General features: G+C 34.3%; 1 protein-coding gene across 1 annotated transcript; it reads left to right on the forward strand.

Annotated features, from left to right (window-relative positions):
* The first annotated feature begins 151 nt into the window (after positions 1-151).
* LOC125189845 lies at positions 152-667 on the forward strand. Its single transcript, XM_048087073.1, has one exon. It carries the CDS (start codon positions 152-154, stop codon positions 665-667), a length of 516 nt encoding a protein of 171 aa, XP_047943030.1.
* The last annotated feature ends 13,793 nt before the right edge of the window (positions 668-14,460 follow it).

Raw genomic sequence — 14,460 nt, forward strand, 5'->3', positions numbered from 1 at the left:
ATGATACATGTGAGAATTACACGAATAGATTTTGTCTAAATAATCCGCTAAATAGATCTGATTATTATGTGATTTATTTGTTCGATTAATAATTGTTAAATTATGATAATCCGACGCAACGCTTCCGCTGCCAGTTCCTGCAGGACCTTCAATGCCATCCGAGAATGAGGGTAGTGTAGAAGAAAAGAGAGCTGTAGAGGAGGAATTAGTCGAAGAAGATGAGACAGTGCAAATTTCTACTCCACCTAAGGAGAACACGACTATACATTCAACTACACCACCTACAGCTCACACTCCAGCTGAAGTGAGGATCCCTTATCCTCAACGTGTTCAGAAGAAGAAGACAGATGCTCAGTTCTCGAGGTTCTTAGACATCTTCAGGAAGGTGAACTTGAATATCCCATTGGTGGAGGCACTTCAAGAAATGCCTACGTATGCAAAGTTCCTAAAAGATGTGCTCTCCAAGAAGAAGAAGTGGACTGACTATGAGACGGTGAACATATCTGAAAACTGTAGTGCCATAATTCAGAAAAAGCTACCGACCAAGCTTAAAGATCCTGGGAGTTTCAACATCTCATGCGTCATTGGAAAGGACAGACAGACAAATGCACTTTGTGATCTGGGGGCGAGCATAAATTTGATGTCATTATCGTTTTCAGAAAGATGAAGATTGACACTCTCAAGCCGACTACAATCACGCTGCAGATGGCCGATAGAACCGTCACCTATCCTAAAGGAATTGTTGAGGACGTTCTTGTGATGGTACACGACTTGATATTTCCCGTCGATTTTGTAGTGTTGGATATGGAAGAAGACGTGAATGTACCGCTTATCCTGGGGCACCCATTCCTTGCAACGGGAAAAACATTGATAGATATAGCATAGGGAGAGCTTACTCTTCATATGGGCAACAAACACCACATCTTATCAATCTACAATGCTATGAAGAGTCGTGAGGAAGATGAACTTGTTAAGAAGAAGGAGTGCAAAGTTGTGCATGTTTTAGAGGTCCAAAAGGCACAAAAAATTGAGTCCACATTTGGGGATTTTTCTTTGCTGCAGTGGATGGTTGGTTCATGTGGTTGTTCAATTTCTAAAGAAAAGACTGCATCAAATCCTAAAGTGAAGGAGAAGAAAACAAAAGGTGTAATTTCACCCAAAGTGGAGACCAAACTTTCTGATGAAGTTCTGAAAAATACCTGGTGGAAGAAGAGATTGGCGAGATCATATGCTTCCAAGATTGACAGAAAAGCCAACACCACCATTTATGGCGTGACATGATGCAGCTCATGGAGGACGTCGAGCCAACGACAATAACCAAAGGCACTGTAGGGGAGGTAACCCTTAGGAGGTAACTTTTAATTTTTTCGTTTCAGTTTGCTTTTGGTGTGTTTTGTGTTGCTTGCACACCATGTAAGTTTGCCTTCTCCACCAACTTTTTAAACTTATTCTTTGCATAGCTTTGAATAAGTTTGGGGGGATGATATGGTGGATAGGGACACTAACGAGGTACTTATCTTATTGCTTTAGATTGATTAGTTGTCTTTTGTTGCTTTTGACTTTGTTTTAGGATAGAATTGCTTTGGTGGATAGATTGATTGGTTGCGATTTATTGAAAATTTTGAGCTTGAATTGAAAAAAAGTTGGTAGTAATTGGGGTGAAGACTAGTTGTCTATGATAAAAGAACCATCCATTTTGAGCTATCACTTGACCATTGACTCGAGAGTTTGAGTAATAGGGTGCATAAGTAACGAATTTCTTGTTTTCCTTGATTCATGCTATTTAGTCTCATTTTTTTTTACCTAAACACTAACCTTAATATATAACACCCTTGATAGCCAAGTTTGAGCCTTAAGCCTTTTATTTTGTCAAGCTAATCAAGTGGGTTGGGAATCTTAAACTCTAAATTTGTTGAGATATGAAAATAAGAGTCGAGAGAGTATAATTGAACAAGGTTGGTTGAGTTTGTACTTTAAAAAAAGCGTGAACGAAACAAAAAGAAGAAAAAGAAAAAAAAAAGAAAGAAAAAAAATTATATATAGAGAATAATTTGAGGCCTTTGGAAGATGGGAAGAAACTAGACAAAGTCTAGTTATTATCGAGAAGTGTTTTGAGAATGGTTGAAGTTAAAAGTCGATTGTTGTGATTTCATGGGATTTTACGTTTTGGGAATTTCAGTCACTTTAGCCAAATATTTCCTCACCTTACCAAAGAGCCTACATTATAACCTAAATAAAAGACCTTTCGGACTCTTGATTTATTGTTACACGAGGTAGAAGAGAGGTTAGACATTTAGCAAGCATATGGTAAACCATGCATTTTTGCTTGATCTGAGTGATTACTTGATATCTTATACACTATTGAGTGAGGTGAATAAACACACATATATACATCCCGAGTGAAGCATGAACCCAAGGTGATATACGAGTTAGTAGTAAAAGTGCATTCGACGGCTTAACTTGATTGAATTTGTATTGTGATATGCACATTTATTCCGTATTCTTTGAGACGACGATGATGTCTAAAACACCTTTAAATCCAAGTCTTCTTTTAGTTCTTTTTCTCCATTGCTCGAGGACTAGCAATTATGTATGTTTGGGGGAATTGACATACTTGGATTTTACATGGTTTTAGAGGGTGGTTTGGTATGAATTTGATCATATTTCTTCTATTATTAGGCGTGTTTATATCTACTTCTCTATTATGTTGGTATGTTGACCATTTTGTTGAGAATATGTAGAAAAAGGTACAAAATATGTCGATATGCAGCAGCCTTGGTTTGAGACAATTTTACTGAAGATTTTGAAGTCCAATAAGCCTCTAATATATACCATTCTCTTCGTCGTCGAAAGATCTTCGCGTGGGTATCTTAAATGCCTTAATCGGAGTCCCGTAGAAGAAGTTATGGCCATTTTATGAACACTACGCTGTCCAAAAAATCTTACGCGGCCAGGTGAATTATTACCCTATAATTCCACCCGGCCGTGTGGCATGCTTAAGCTTGCGAGAGTCCCGAAACTTTCACCCGACCGGGTGAATTTCCAGTGGATTAATTCCACCCGGCCGGGTCCGTCATTTTCGCATTTTTTAGAGCTGAAACGCAATTTTTTGAAGAGGAAGTAAGAAGGAAGAATTAGGTCAATTCTAGGAATTCTCTACCACCACAAAACACACTATCTCTCTCTCTTTGTGAAGAACTCTTGGAAGAAGATTGAAGATTCAAGCCTCAATTCCTCCGCCAATTGCAATTTGCATCATGATTTCCATTGTTTTTCTTAGTGTAGACTTGTTTTCTTCCATGAATATGAGTAGCTAAACTTCTCATCTAGAATTCTTGGTGAAGATGCATTAAATCATAGTTTTACTCCAATTGACTTCGTTTTTATCTAGCTCTTGTAATTGTTTGATTTATTCCTGCGCTTTTTTCTATCAATTGCTTGATCACCAATTGGGAGTGTTAGGGTTTCTTAGAGTAATTGGGAGATAAAATAATTAATCCTGAAAGTTGAAATTCGGGAGTGGGATCATTAATCTAATCAAACTGTTAGGAGCTAGGTCTAAGAATTAGAAGGGGACTTAAATTATTACACCTAATCTATGGATTTCTCACCTCGGGAGGGGGTTTAATCTACAATTGTGATTGATTCAACAATTCTAGAGACTTTAAATGATAAATCGATTTCAATTGGGTTAGGCTATGAGTTGTGCATCGGATCCTTGAATTCTGCATATTTCTCCATTTTTTTCTACTATTTGCTTCTTGTTCTCTTGTTTAAGTGCTTTATTTTAATATCTGAATTTATATGCTTTCAGTAGTTGTTAGTTTCAAACCAAACTTTTGGATCATCTGGATAGTAGATGAAATTTGTTTGTGGGATACGATATACTCTTGCTTGCTATTTGCTACGATAACCTCGTACCCTTGCGGGTATTATTTAGGTAAAATAAAGTTGAGTCAACCGCTAGACGACATGAATGCTCCAGATTTCCAACTTCGACTTTTTCCTGTCTTTTTGAGCTCAAATATGCATTATTCTCACAAAACATGTCAAAATACCAAAATAGATGAAATATGCAAAATATGGACATGAATTGCGATTTAGACATTAAAAACAGACCAAATAAAGGTCTTAAAACAGTGCAAAATCCGAGCGTATCATCTGGTTAGAAAAGTAAGTCTTGCAGAGGAATATGGCAAACTGCATGAGCGGCTCGAATTCAGCGAGTTGCTCAGAGGCTTCTAGACTCTCGGAACTCTCCTTGCGGTCGGTGACTATGACTCAACAGACTGCTGACTTGGTCCATCTTCTCTCCATTCTTCATTTTTACCTTTTTCTACCATTTTCTTGGTCTATTTTGTACATTTATCACAAAACACATCAAAATGTATAAAATATGCAATTTAAGAACATACTTTGTATGATTAACATTCAAAAGAGAAAAATGTAGGCCATAAACACATGCAAAAATCTGTGTTTATCAGCTATTTAACTCTCGTATATTATAAATATGTAAATATGCATTCAAACAGATAGCTAATCCGATGAATATAAAATCAAGGGAATGACAAAATAGATACTTGTGCCAAACAAAACCTTGAAAGACCAATTAACCTATTTTATTCCTATGCCATTATGTGTCTCAAGCGTTGTTAGGAAGATCGCTAATCTTCCTAACCCTCACTTAAATGTTAGTTTTTCACCAAAAATCTACAAATGATATTTAACTACTCATAGACAAGTAGTAAAAACAATAAAAGTGCTAGACATGAAAGAAATCGATAAAACCCAAGGTTGAATCTTCAATCTTCAATCTTCAATCTTCTCTTGCCTGGATCTGCAGAGCTCCGCTCCAATGGAAGATGAATGAATTATGCGTGGAAGATGGAACAGAAGAATGTGTGGAGGGGAAGGATTGGGGGCTCTGAGATAGAGAATGATGAGTTAGGTTAAGAGGTATTTATAGGTGGGAAAAAGGTTTATTTTTGATAAGCACTGATTGGATTTCAAACTCGCTGGCATAATGGGCTCGAACAGAGGCTGCTGCACCTTGACCTTTTTGCACCTTTTTCTATATTTTTCTATCATATATCAACAAACATATCAAAAATACCAAATGTTTAACATATGAAATCTAAGAACATAATTTGTATGATTGACATTTAAAACGAGTCAAATCTAGCCCTTAAAAACATGCAAAATCTGTGTTTGTCAGTATATTGCCAATAATTTCAAGAATTAGATACTCATCTTCTATGTCCAAACAAAAGTGAACAATTTGGGTGACCACTATCCTTGGTGACAATCCAGTCAAAAGAAAAGATCGTACATTCACTGTATCCGTACATGGCAGAAGAATATAATTTCAACCTAGTAAAAAGAATTTAGTCTTGTGTAAAAAAGTAAAAAGGCAGCAATGCGTTACGAGAATGATTGTTATAAATTGCCGAGAACACTACGGAGCCGTTATTTTCATCTATAGTCATAGGACATAGTTGTGAAACGAAGAAGTTCCTAATATTTTTCTTATCATTCTCAAAAGAGACAAAAGATGGTGAACCGCCCTTGTAGATTATGAAAACGATTTTAGTCAATAGTTTTACCTTAATCCCATCAGAGTGGTGATCCGCACTTTTTCGCATGTAGTCTCGTGTAGTGTCATATTAATAGTCGTGGTTAGTATTATTGAATACAAATTATTTTTATTAGGTGCATGATCTGTTTCAGGGTGAAATGTAGTTTTAACATTCAGTTTAGTGACCAGTTCCTTCTAAAATCTTGTTCAAAGTATCGAGTGAACCTCAAATCTCGACCAGGTGTTACGGTCAATGATTACCCAAATAGTAGTAATTCCTTGTTTTGAATTTGGGAAAACATGCCAATAAGTCTTTTGTTACACCTTTTCCATGAATGCGGAGATGCTTCTTTTTGTACCATTTCACCAGATTTCTATTTTATGTTATTAGTACATCTTGATACTTCCAAGGTGGATGGGGTAATGGCTATCGGGTGTCTCATTCATGATTTTGTTTCTAAGTATGTCGTAGTCCAGCACACATGATTTCACTTCGAAGGTGAGAGTGTTACTAGCTTTCTCCCTAAAACCCTTTTGATCACCTGTTCACACTTTTGCTCAAAATGTTATTTTCATGATATCATCTTGTCTTTGAGAAATTATTTGTTTGATTAAGATCTTCAGATGACTCATGTTTGCAAGTAGTCACAACAAATATTCTTTATTGTATGTCCAGTTGTGACTCACCTTCAGTTTACTTATATTTAACTTATCATCATATTTTAGACACCCTTGATTGACTACAGTCCCTTGACTCATTAGTCAAGAGTGAAAGCAATTTATCAACTCCATGATACTCCTATCACCAATTCTCATCTCGAAGAGTACTTGAATGATAATTTTTTTTTAATAATCTTATGCCGCTTAGGCAATTATCCTCTCGCAAGAAGAATATATTCTTCCTACATCATCCATTAACCAATTGTGTTTCCAACATGGTTGTTGATAAGTCCTTCTTATAAAATGGCAATATCTTTTTCCCAGTCACGTCACACTGCAATTATTGTCCCAATCTTTGGATTTTCTGCATCTCTAAATTTAAGTGTATCAACATTTTGTTTCCTCATCAACTTGTTATTATGGTTACCTTCGCTATGAATACGTTTCCTTGGATTATCCATGAACCATGAACTTTTATTGGCATACTCTCATATCACGATGTTTTAAACCAAATGTCAGAGCATTTTACTTGTTTTCAAATCCCCTTGCGACTAATCATTTCAGACTTTCAGACCTTACCACATGAAGTTATCATCAATGATACCTAGAACTTTTCAGTTTGACTAATCCTTTAGATTCAATTATTGGCACCCTTATGAGAATTTTCATTCATTTCATTTATGCCTCAATTTCAGAAGTTATTCCATCCGGAAAACCCTCACCATAAGGAATTTCTTAAGATCAATGAGTATAACTAAGATTTTTTTGGAAACCATTTATTTCCCTTGAGTAGACGTGGTGAGCACAATCAGTTCTTCCACTTCTTGAAAACTTGTTGTTGTAAACTACTCATGAGAGTTTGTAATGAAATAATATGATCCAAAATCTAACTACTTATAGTCATTTTCCTTTCCAGTGTGATTAAAACGAGAACATTTCGAACAATTTTCTTTGAAACCCAATTTCGATTCCTATCTGAACTAGGATTGTTAGATCAACTTATAGGTTTTGCGTGAGACCCTCAGTTAAGACAAAGATTTACCCTTGTAGAAAAAAAAACTATGGAAATGAACATATGCAAAAGTGTCGATCAGTAGAGTCCACATGACTATGACGACGAATCGTCAATATTATGTAAGTAAACATTGATTGCGACGAGCTGCTTGGGGATCGAATGATATATGCTTAGAAAGTGCAGCTTTGAAAAAAACAATAAAAGGGATTGTGATGACACTCGTTTAAATATTTACTTTCTGACCCTATTGGTTCCTCCTCTGTGCATACATCTATACCCGTAGATATGATTGATGGGCCGATATCTAGATAGGACTATGTCCTCCCCGAGAAGCAGAGTAATTGAGATCTTTGTTAAAGTGATAGTAGAGGAATACAAGTTTGAATACCGTAATAATTTTCTACCTTATGACGAAAAAAATAGGGATTGGAAACGAGGAAATAGGGGGACAAGGGTTGGCAAGGGACGAATCCACCACCCGAGTTGAGAATCAAGGAGCTATTCGTATGACAAAACCTACCGGAGTGCATGTGATAGAAAACTAGATTTTGATAAAAGCTTAGATGTATACCTTGTTTTTAACTTCTTCCATTGTACTGTCCAGGAACACATAGTTTGCCAAGCAGCGTATCATCTAGTACTGCCACGAAGCTTTGGAAACACATGTTTCACATGTCTCGACTTTCACGCGAATCCTCGTAAATAGGTTAATCTAACACCAAATTTGTGTTATGATGAAAGACCTACGCCTATCTTCGATAAGAAATAAGTTGAAGTTTATGGAAGATCACCATGGTTAAGAAGAGTTCACATGTGAACTAGAGGAGAAAATGAGCTCACAATCACATATCAAATACTCAAATTTCGGGACGAAATTTTTTTTAAGGAGGGTAGAATGTAACAACCCATGTTTTTGTAAGTCTCCTTAAGCTATGAATCTTAGGTTGCAAACTTTTTTTTTTTTTTGTACCTCTTGGAAAACGACCTAAAGAAAATTTTTCTTTTTTACAATTTGATTTTTTTTATATAGAGGTCATTTGTTGGATCCAAAGTGTATAACCCAAATATGACAAGTAGTTAGCAAAAGTAACATAGACAAAAAGAGATCTACATATTAAGCCCATATAATTAATAAAGCAAATTATGAAAGAAAACTAGAAAAGTGCTTTTATAATAAAGGATATGCTCATAGTGAGAGTTATACAACAACATTAACATACTGAACCGGGTAGATTAATATAACTTCTTTCCTCATAGATTAATATTATGCTATAATATGGAAGAAGAAACTCATAGTATCGATCTTTTAAAAACTCCTATCTTATAAAGTAAGAGCAACTATTCTAAATCAAGATTTAAGTTATGAAATAAAGTCATATTCAACTTTAGAAAGAAAAGTACACGTGTTCAAAAATAAATATATGTTTGTAGTGAAAGTGTAAAGAATGTATAGAAGTAATTTGAGAAACCGAGAAAAAGGTGAGAAAACTTATAGGCATGGATATGGGTTGGGGATATTTTGATTTTGGGTGCGTTAACTTATACTCCGTGAATTAAATTTTGGGGACAAAATTCTTAAAGTGGGAAGAATTGTGACATTTCCGATGCGGAATGTATATTATTTGGTATAATTATATTTCCATGACATATTATATATTTACAACATTAAAAGAATAAGATAGAAGGTTATATTTTAATGAATTATTAGCATAATTTTTATATTATTATTATATAATTATAATGTATATAAAATTATAGAGTACGTTGAGTACCATGATACATATTAATTGTTAAAATAATTGAGTGCTTAGTGTATTAAACATATAAAATAAGTTTTGCACGTGTAATGAAATAAACCAATGCATGTCTTTTACATTCTAGAAATTAAATTGAAATAATAAAGTGATATATATGGCAGCCGACGCAGGCGACTTTACTTGAATTTTTATATAGATACATATATAGCTTTGTGTTCATAACGTAGGGGGTTCGGAGAAAAGAAAAAAAAAACAGAGAGAAGAAATAAAATATGCAAAAATTAGAAATATGATGGGAAATTAGATTAGACAATAAGAAAAGAAAAGAGAAATATTGTTCCGCTCAGTTCGGACATAAATATCCTAAAATAAGATTGAGATGGTGGATCAGGATACATAATCAAGAGTTTGGTTGAATTACTTACAGATACCCGGAAAGCTATCTCCGCGAGCAAGTTATGGTCGGAGTAAGGAAATTCAAGTTTAAACACACAAGGTGAACTTTTCTATCCTACGTTGATGAAAATATGAAAATGTGAATCTATGTTTGTTGTTTATATAAATGATGTTTTCTTGCCATAAATGATTTGTTTTATGCCTATCTGTTTGGTTGGAACGTAAGAATCGAATTCTGGTCAAAGTGAGGATGGTGTCCCTACTCGAAAATGTGTACACAAGTGGTCGTGGAAGGTGGCCACCTTCTACGGGTCACAAATAAAGTTATGGAGGTCATGGGAGGTGGCCACCTCCCCGGCTGCAGAAAAAGGTAGGTGACCGTGAGAGAGCACCATCTCCACGGCACTTGGTGTTCAGATATGGCGAAAAGAAAGAAAGAACTTAGACTGATCAGTCGAACTTTAGCTCACAAAGAATTTAGTAAGCTCGGTCCTTTTAAGAGAAAACCCTCGAGTGTTACTGTGATGGCATGACAATATTTTCATTTTATGTATGTATATTTCGGCAATGTGTTCACTGAGTATTTTTATACTCAGCCCTGCATATATTTCTAAATGTGCAGGTTGAGCAGTGACGGTGGAGAATGCTGGGCAGAGTTATGATTTTTTTATTTTAAGTAGAGGCTCTTGGAGGTGCATGTATCCATACATGTGACCGTGTCCATTCCGCTGCATACTAAGGTTCTAGATAGCATCGACTGTTCTCATGTACTCTGATAATTATTTATTGAAAAGTAAGATTTCCATTCATGTTTTTGTGATTAAGAGTTAGTTTGAAATTGTTTTCTCCTTTATTTTTAAGTGAATATTTCAACATTATTATCCCCTTTTTGTTCCCCTCCTCTTATTTCCCATCCCTAGTCACGATTTCCCCGCTTTGCTATCCCTAGCAAAGTGCGTTTGTGACAAAAAGATGCTTCGAGCGTACATGCCTTTGCATATATTTAAGAATAATTCAAGCATATGAGGGCAAATTCTTCAATGATATATAATTGGTTGCTAACTAATAAATCAAGCTATAAAAGCCAATTATAAACACATTAAACAATCAATCAAACCGATAATAATATAAGTTTATCATTATCTTAGTTTTTGTCCTTTTTAGTCTTTTTTAGGAGCTTTATATCCAAAACTGTCTTTTGTAGGTCCGACTCCTATCTCTATGTTTCGAGTTGTTCTCGTGCAGTTTAGGAGTATTTTTAGATTATTTATTGCTTATTTTTCGTTAGCCGCGTTACATATGTACGTCCCAAAATTAAACAAATATGGCTCATGCGAAATTCACTGCTCCATCTAGAACTTGAGACAAGGACCATGTGGTTTGCTTGTCGAATCACGTAACCCATGCGGAATTCACTATTTTATCGAGAACATATGATATGATACATATCGATTGTGTGGTTCACAGTCACAAACCACACAATCTGCATAGAGTTCTCAACCCTAATCAGATCAATCGACATGAAACGTGGGTACGATTACAACCAGCACGGGTCATGGAAGAGATGACGATTGACATAGAAAAAACAGAGCCAAATGCCCCGTGCAGTGGTAGGACATTCCGCATGGACCGTATCCTGATCCAGGATTCGAGAAGTTTGGTAATTTATCGAGCCTTTACCAAATCCTAAGCCCACTTACCACCTACGCTCCTATATAACTCCATTTCGCATATTTTTAGGAGATTCATGTCACTTTGAATAGAAAAAATACCCTGAAAATTAAATATTTTTCTTAAGAATGCAGAACAATGGATTGAACAAGATTGATCATCTACACCCTTCACCAGGAGAATTTTTGTCTACATATGATATTTCTCATTAAAGAATATGGATTTACTACGGCAATACGTGGCTATTTTATTGGATTACTTCTAGCGTGTAATAGGATTTTTTAAACCATACGTTTTCAATCAATGAGTTTTTTATTTTACTTTTGCATACTAATTGCATTCTATGGGTTCATTTTATCCGTGTTATTCTAAATGCGCATATTAAAACACAACACTCTATTATCTAATGTCTCTTTAACCAACATAAATAATCTATAAATGATTAAGACCAATCGAGTTGTAGCTACTAAACTACACATATTCTCCTTTCTTTGGAATAATAAGATTAGGACATGGCAACATAATCCAAACTTGTTATTTCTAGATGCCAAAAGATTCCTACTTCTTAGAATTGTGCATGCGTGTCTTATAGAGTTTAATTCCACCTTGATTATTGGTGAATCATGTTCTACGATCTAATAGCTGAGGCTTGACACATGCCAACAAAACATTATGACCTAATCTAGCAACATAGGATAAGTACATTATCTTAATTAGTGAATCAAACGAAATGGAAAAAAAATAATAACCACTTATAATTTTCAAACAATGTTGATTGATTTTTTTTTTTTAATCAAAATCGTTTTATACCCGGATAAAATAATTAGATAACTACAAAATAGAGAAACTTTATGATTTACTATTTTGTTTTGAAATTTTATAAAATAACAAATTACTATAATTTTTAATTTAAATAATTATCATCTCAATATTATATACTCCCTCCATATCCCATAAAAATATGTGCACTTTCCATTTATATTCATCCCAAAAAAATATGTGCATTTCTATATAAGGAATTTTCCCCCAAGTCATTACCCACATACGTCAATTTGTTTACATCAATTTATTTACAACTTATAACAAGGTCAGAGCTAGGAATTAGTAAGGAGGGGGGCAAATTTATATATGAAGAAATTTTAAAATTTTGAGGAGAGGCGCTTAGTGAGGGATTAAAAGAACTATATTTATATTGAATAATATATATGTACGTGGAAAAATATGAGGGGCAAATGCCCCACCCTCCCCTAAGGTAGATCCGCACATGGCTTATATATTATGATCCACCATTATAATTGATTAAACACTAATAATAATATGTGTCCTAGTATCAATTAATACTATTTTAATTATTATTTTCTTTATTTCTCTCATTTTAAAAATTGTGCATCAATTCTCATACTATTTTAAATAAACATATTTTTATGGGATGGGGTCGAGTAATGCATGAACAAGGTGAACTAAAAATTTTAGTATTTCATTGCTTACAGTTGGTGTTTTCGAGAATCCCACTCAAAACAAATCAAATCAAATCAAGATAAGATTTATAATTCATTTAATTGAAGTAATTGGAGTTTCACATATACTTGTGCCGCGCGGTTGGCGCGTTATTGAAGTTTAAAAGTAATTCATAATTATATATAGTAATTTATGACGAAGGAGTAATGATTCGTAGTTATGATCTAATTATCCATAACTAAGATACAAAATTTTGTTATCGGAGTGCAACAATCTATAAATAAGTTTTTTAATTACTCCCTCGGTCCCACCAAATTAATTACTAATTCATTAATTATGATTTATCAATAAGGGAAGGACACGAATTAAGAATGAAGTACCTAAGGAGCAGTCCGGCCCAAAGATTCTATGCAAATGTTGCTACATCTCATAGTTATTAATAACCTAAAATAGGTATTTTATTTATTCTTTTATGGTCGAATAAATTAGTAGTATCGTTATATGCCCAATGTCTACTGGTACAAATTTTTATTTGTAGAACACTAACAGTGGCCACTTGGCGATAAAGAAAAAGGCCTACCTTGTTTAGAGGGAACCATGATTTTGAATGATTGAGATGTATAGCATCCTCACAGCTCAAATATACCATTTTCTTTGGGTTGGATTTTTTAGGGGGAGTATGCCTTTATTTCAATCAATAGATTCCAACCAACGATAATACTCAGCAATTATCCATGATGCCTTGCTCTTGAAGAATCCGATTATAATATACTCTTTCCATCTCATTCTATTTAATGCATTTTTCCTTTTCAATATCTAATAGAATTATCATTAAAAATTATATAATTCTCTCTTCATTCAATTAACAGAACAAAAGTGAATAAATATTTATGCCGAATAAGAAATGTTCAGTTTAATTTTATAATATTAGGGTTCTTGTAACATTTTTATGATAGCATTAGGAAATTACAATAAAAGTATAAAGCCATTGAATTCGCCTAGAATTATTTTTAAAAATTGGAAAATAGACCCATCTCGTATTATTCGACCCCAATTACTACGTTATCCAACAAGATGATGCATCCATCATATAATTTTACGATTAAATGATTAAAAAATAATCATGCATTCTCAATTTAAGTTATGGCCCTCGTATTTTACATTCTCAATATAAATATTGATTCTCACTCGAACCTCTATAACATTTACACGAATGTCTTCTCTTTTCTTAATCCTTCCGTAATTTAGTTTGGATGGTGACAAATGACAATTGTGACTCTAATCATTGATCGCTTTGTTTTATTATGGTTGTCGAAGTACATCTTTTATTATTTAATTATTTAATTTTTACCTAACTTTAGTAAAAAGAAAAATGAAAAGGTGACTGTGAAGGTTACCTAAATAAAGTCGTATGGTTCTTATCCTAGTTGCTAGAATATGGCTGTTTGTCCAGTCACAACATGCATGAAGAAAGCTAAGAAACGTTAGGGTGGCTGCGTCGGTGTATATGAGACGAACACTCCTCATTTTTTCTTGTGCACTTCCTTTGTCCCACTTCAAAAGTCTCGATTTATTATTTTTTAGTTTCACTTTAGGAGTTCCGGCTAAATATTTTATCAAGACTAATAAACCCCGCATTCCACTAACTTTTTCACTCACATTTTATTATAAAACTAATACACATTATATAAAAGTAGAACACATTGCACGCATACTGATGCATTATTTTTTAGGATTGGATTACAACTACTTACAAGTATACAAGAGATAGCATAGCTGATAAGTCGTATTCTAAGCTTTGGTTACTGGTCAGTATGTCGTGATTTACATGTATTATCCGCAAAGAAGTTGCTTAAGTGTGCAGGATAAAAGGGTTAGTAGGCAAGTCATTAGGAGACGGGTCGGACAACTCAGGTGAAAAGAGCGTT

Source organism: Salvia hispanica, chromosome 5, assembly GCF_023119035.1.
Source record: "Salvia hispanica cultivar TCC Black 2014 chromosome 5, UniMelb_Shisp_WGS_1.0, whole genome shotgun sequence".
In the NCBI taxonomy this organism is placed as follows: Eukaryota; Viridiplantae; Streptophyta; class Magnoliopsida; order Lamiales; family Lamiaceae; genus Salvia; species Salvia hispanica.

What these genes read in the sequence shown, in the direction of transcription:
- LOC125189845 (XM_048087073.1), top strand. Translation starts at nt 152, where the DNA reads ATGCCATCCGAGAATGAGGGTAGTGTAGAAGAAAAGAGAGCTGTAGAG.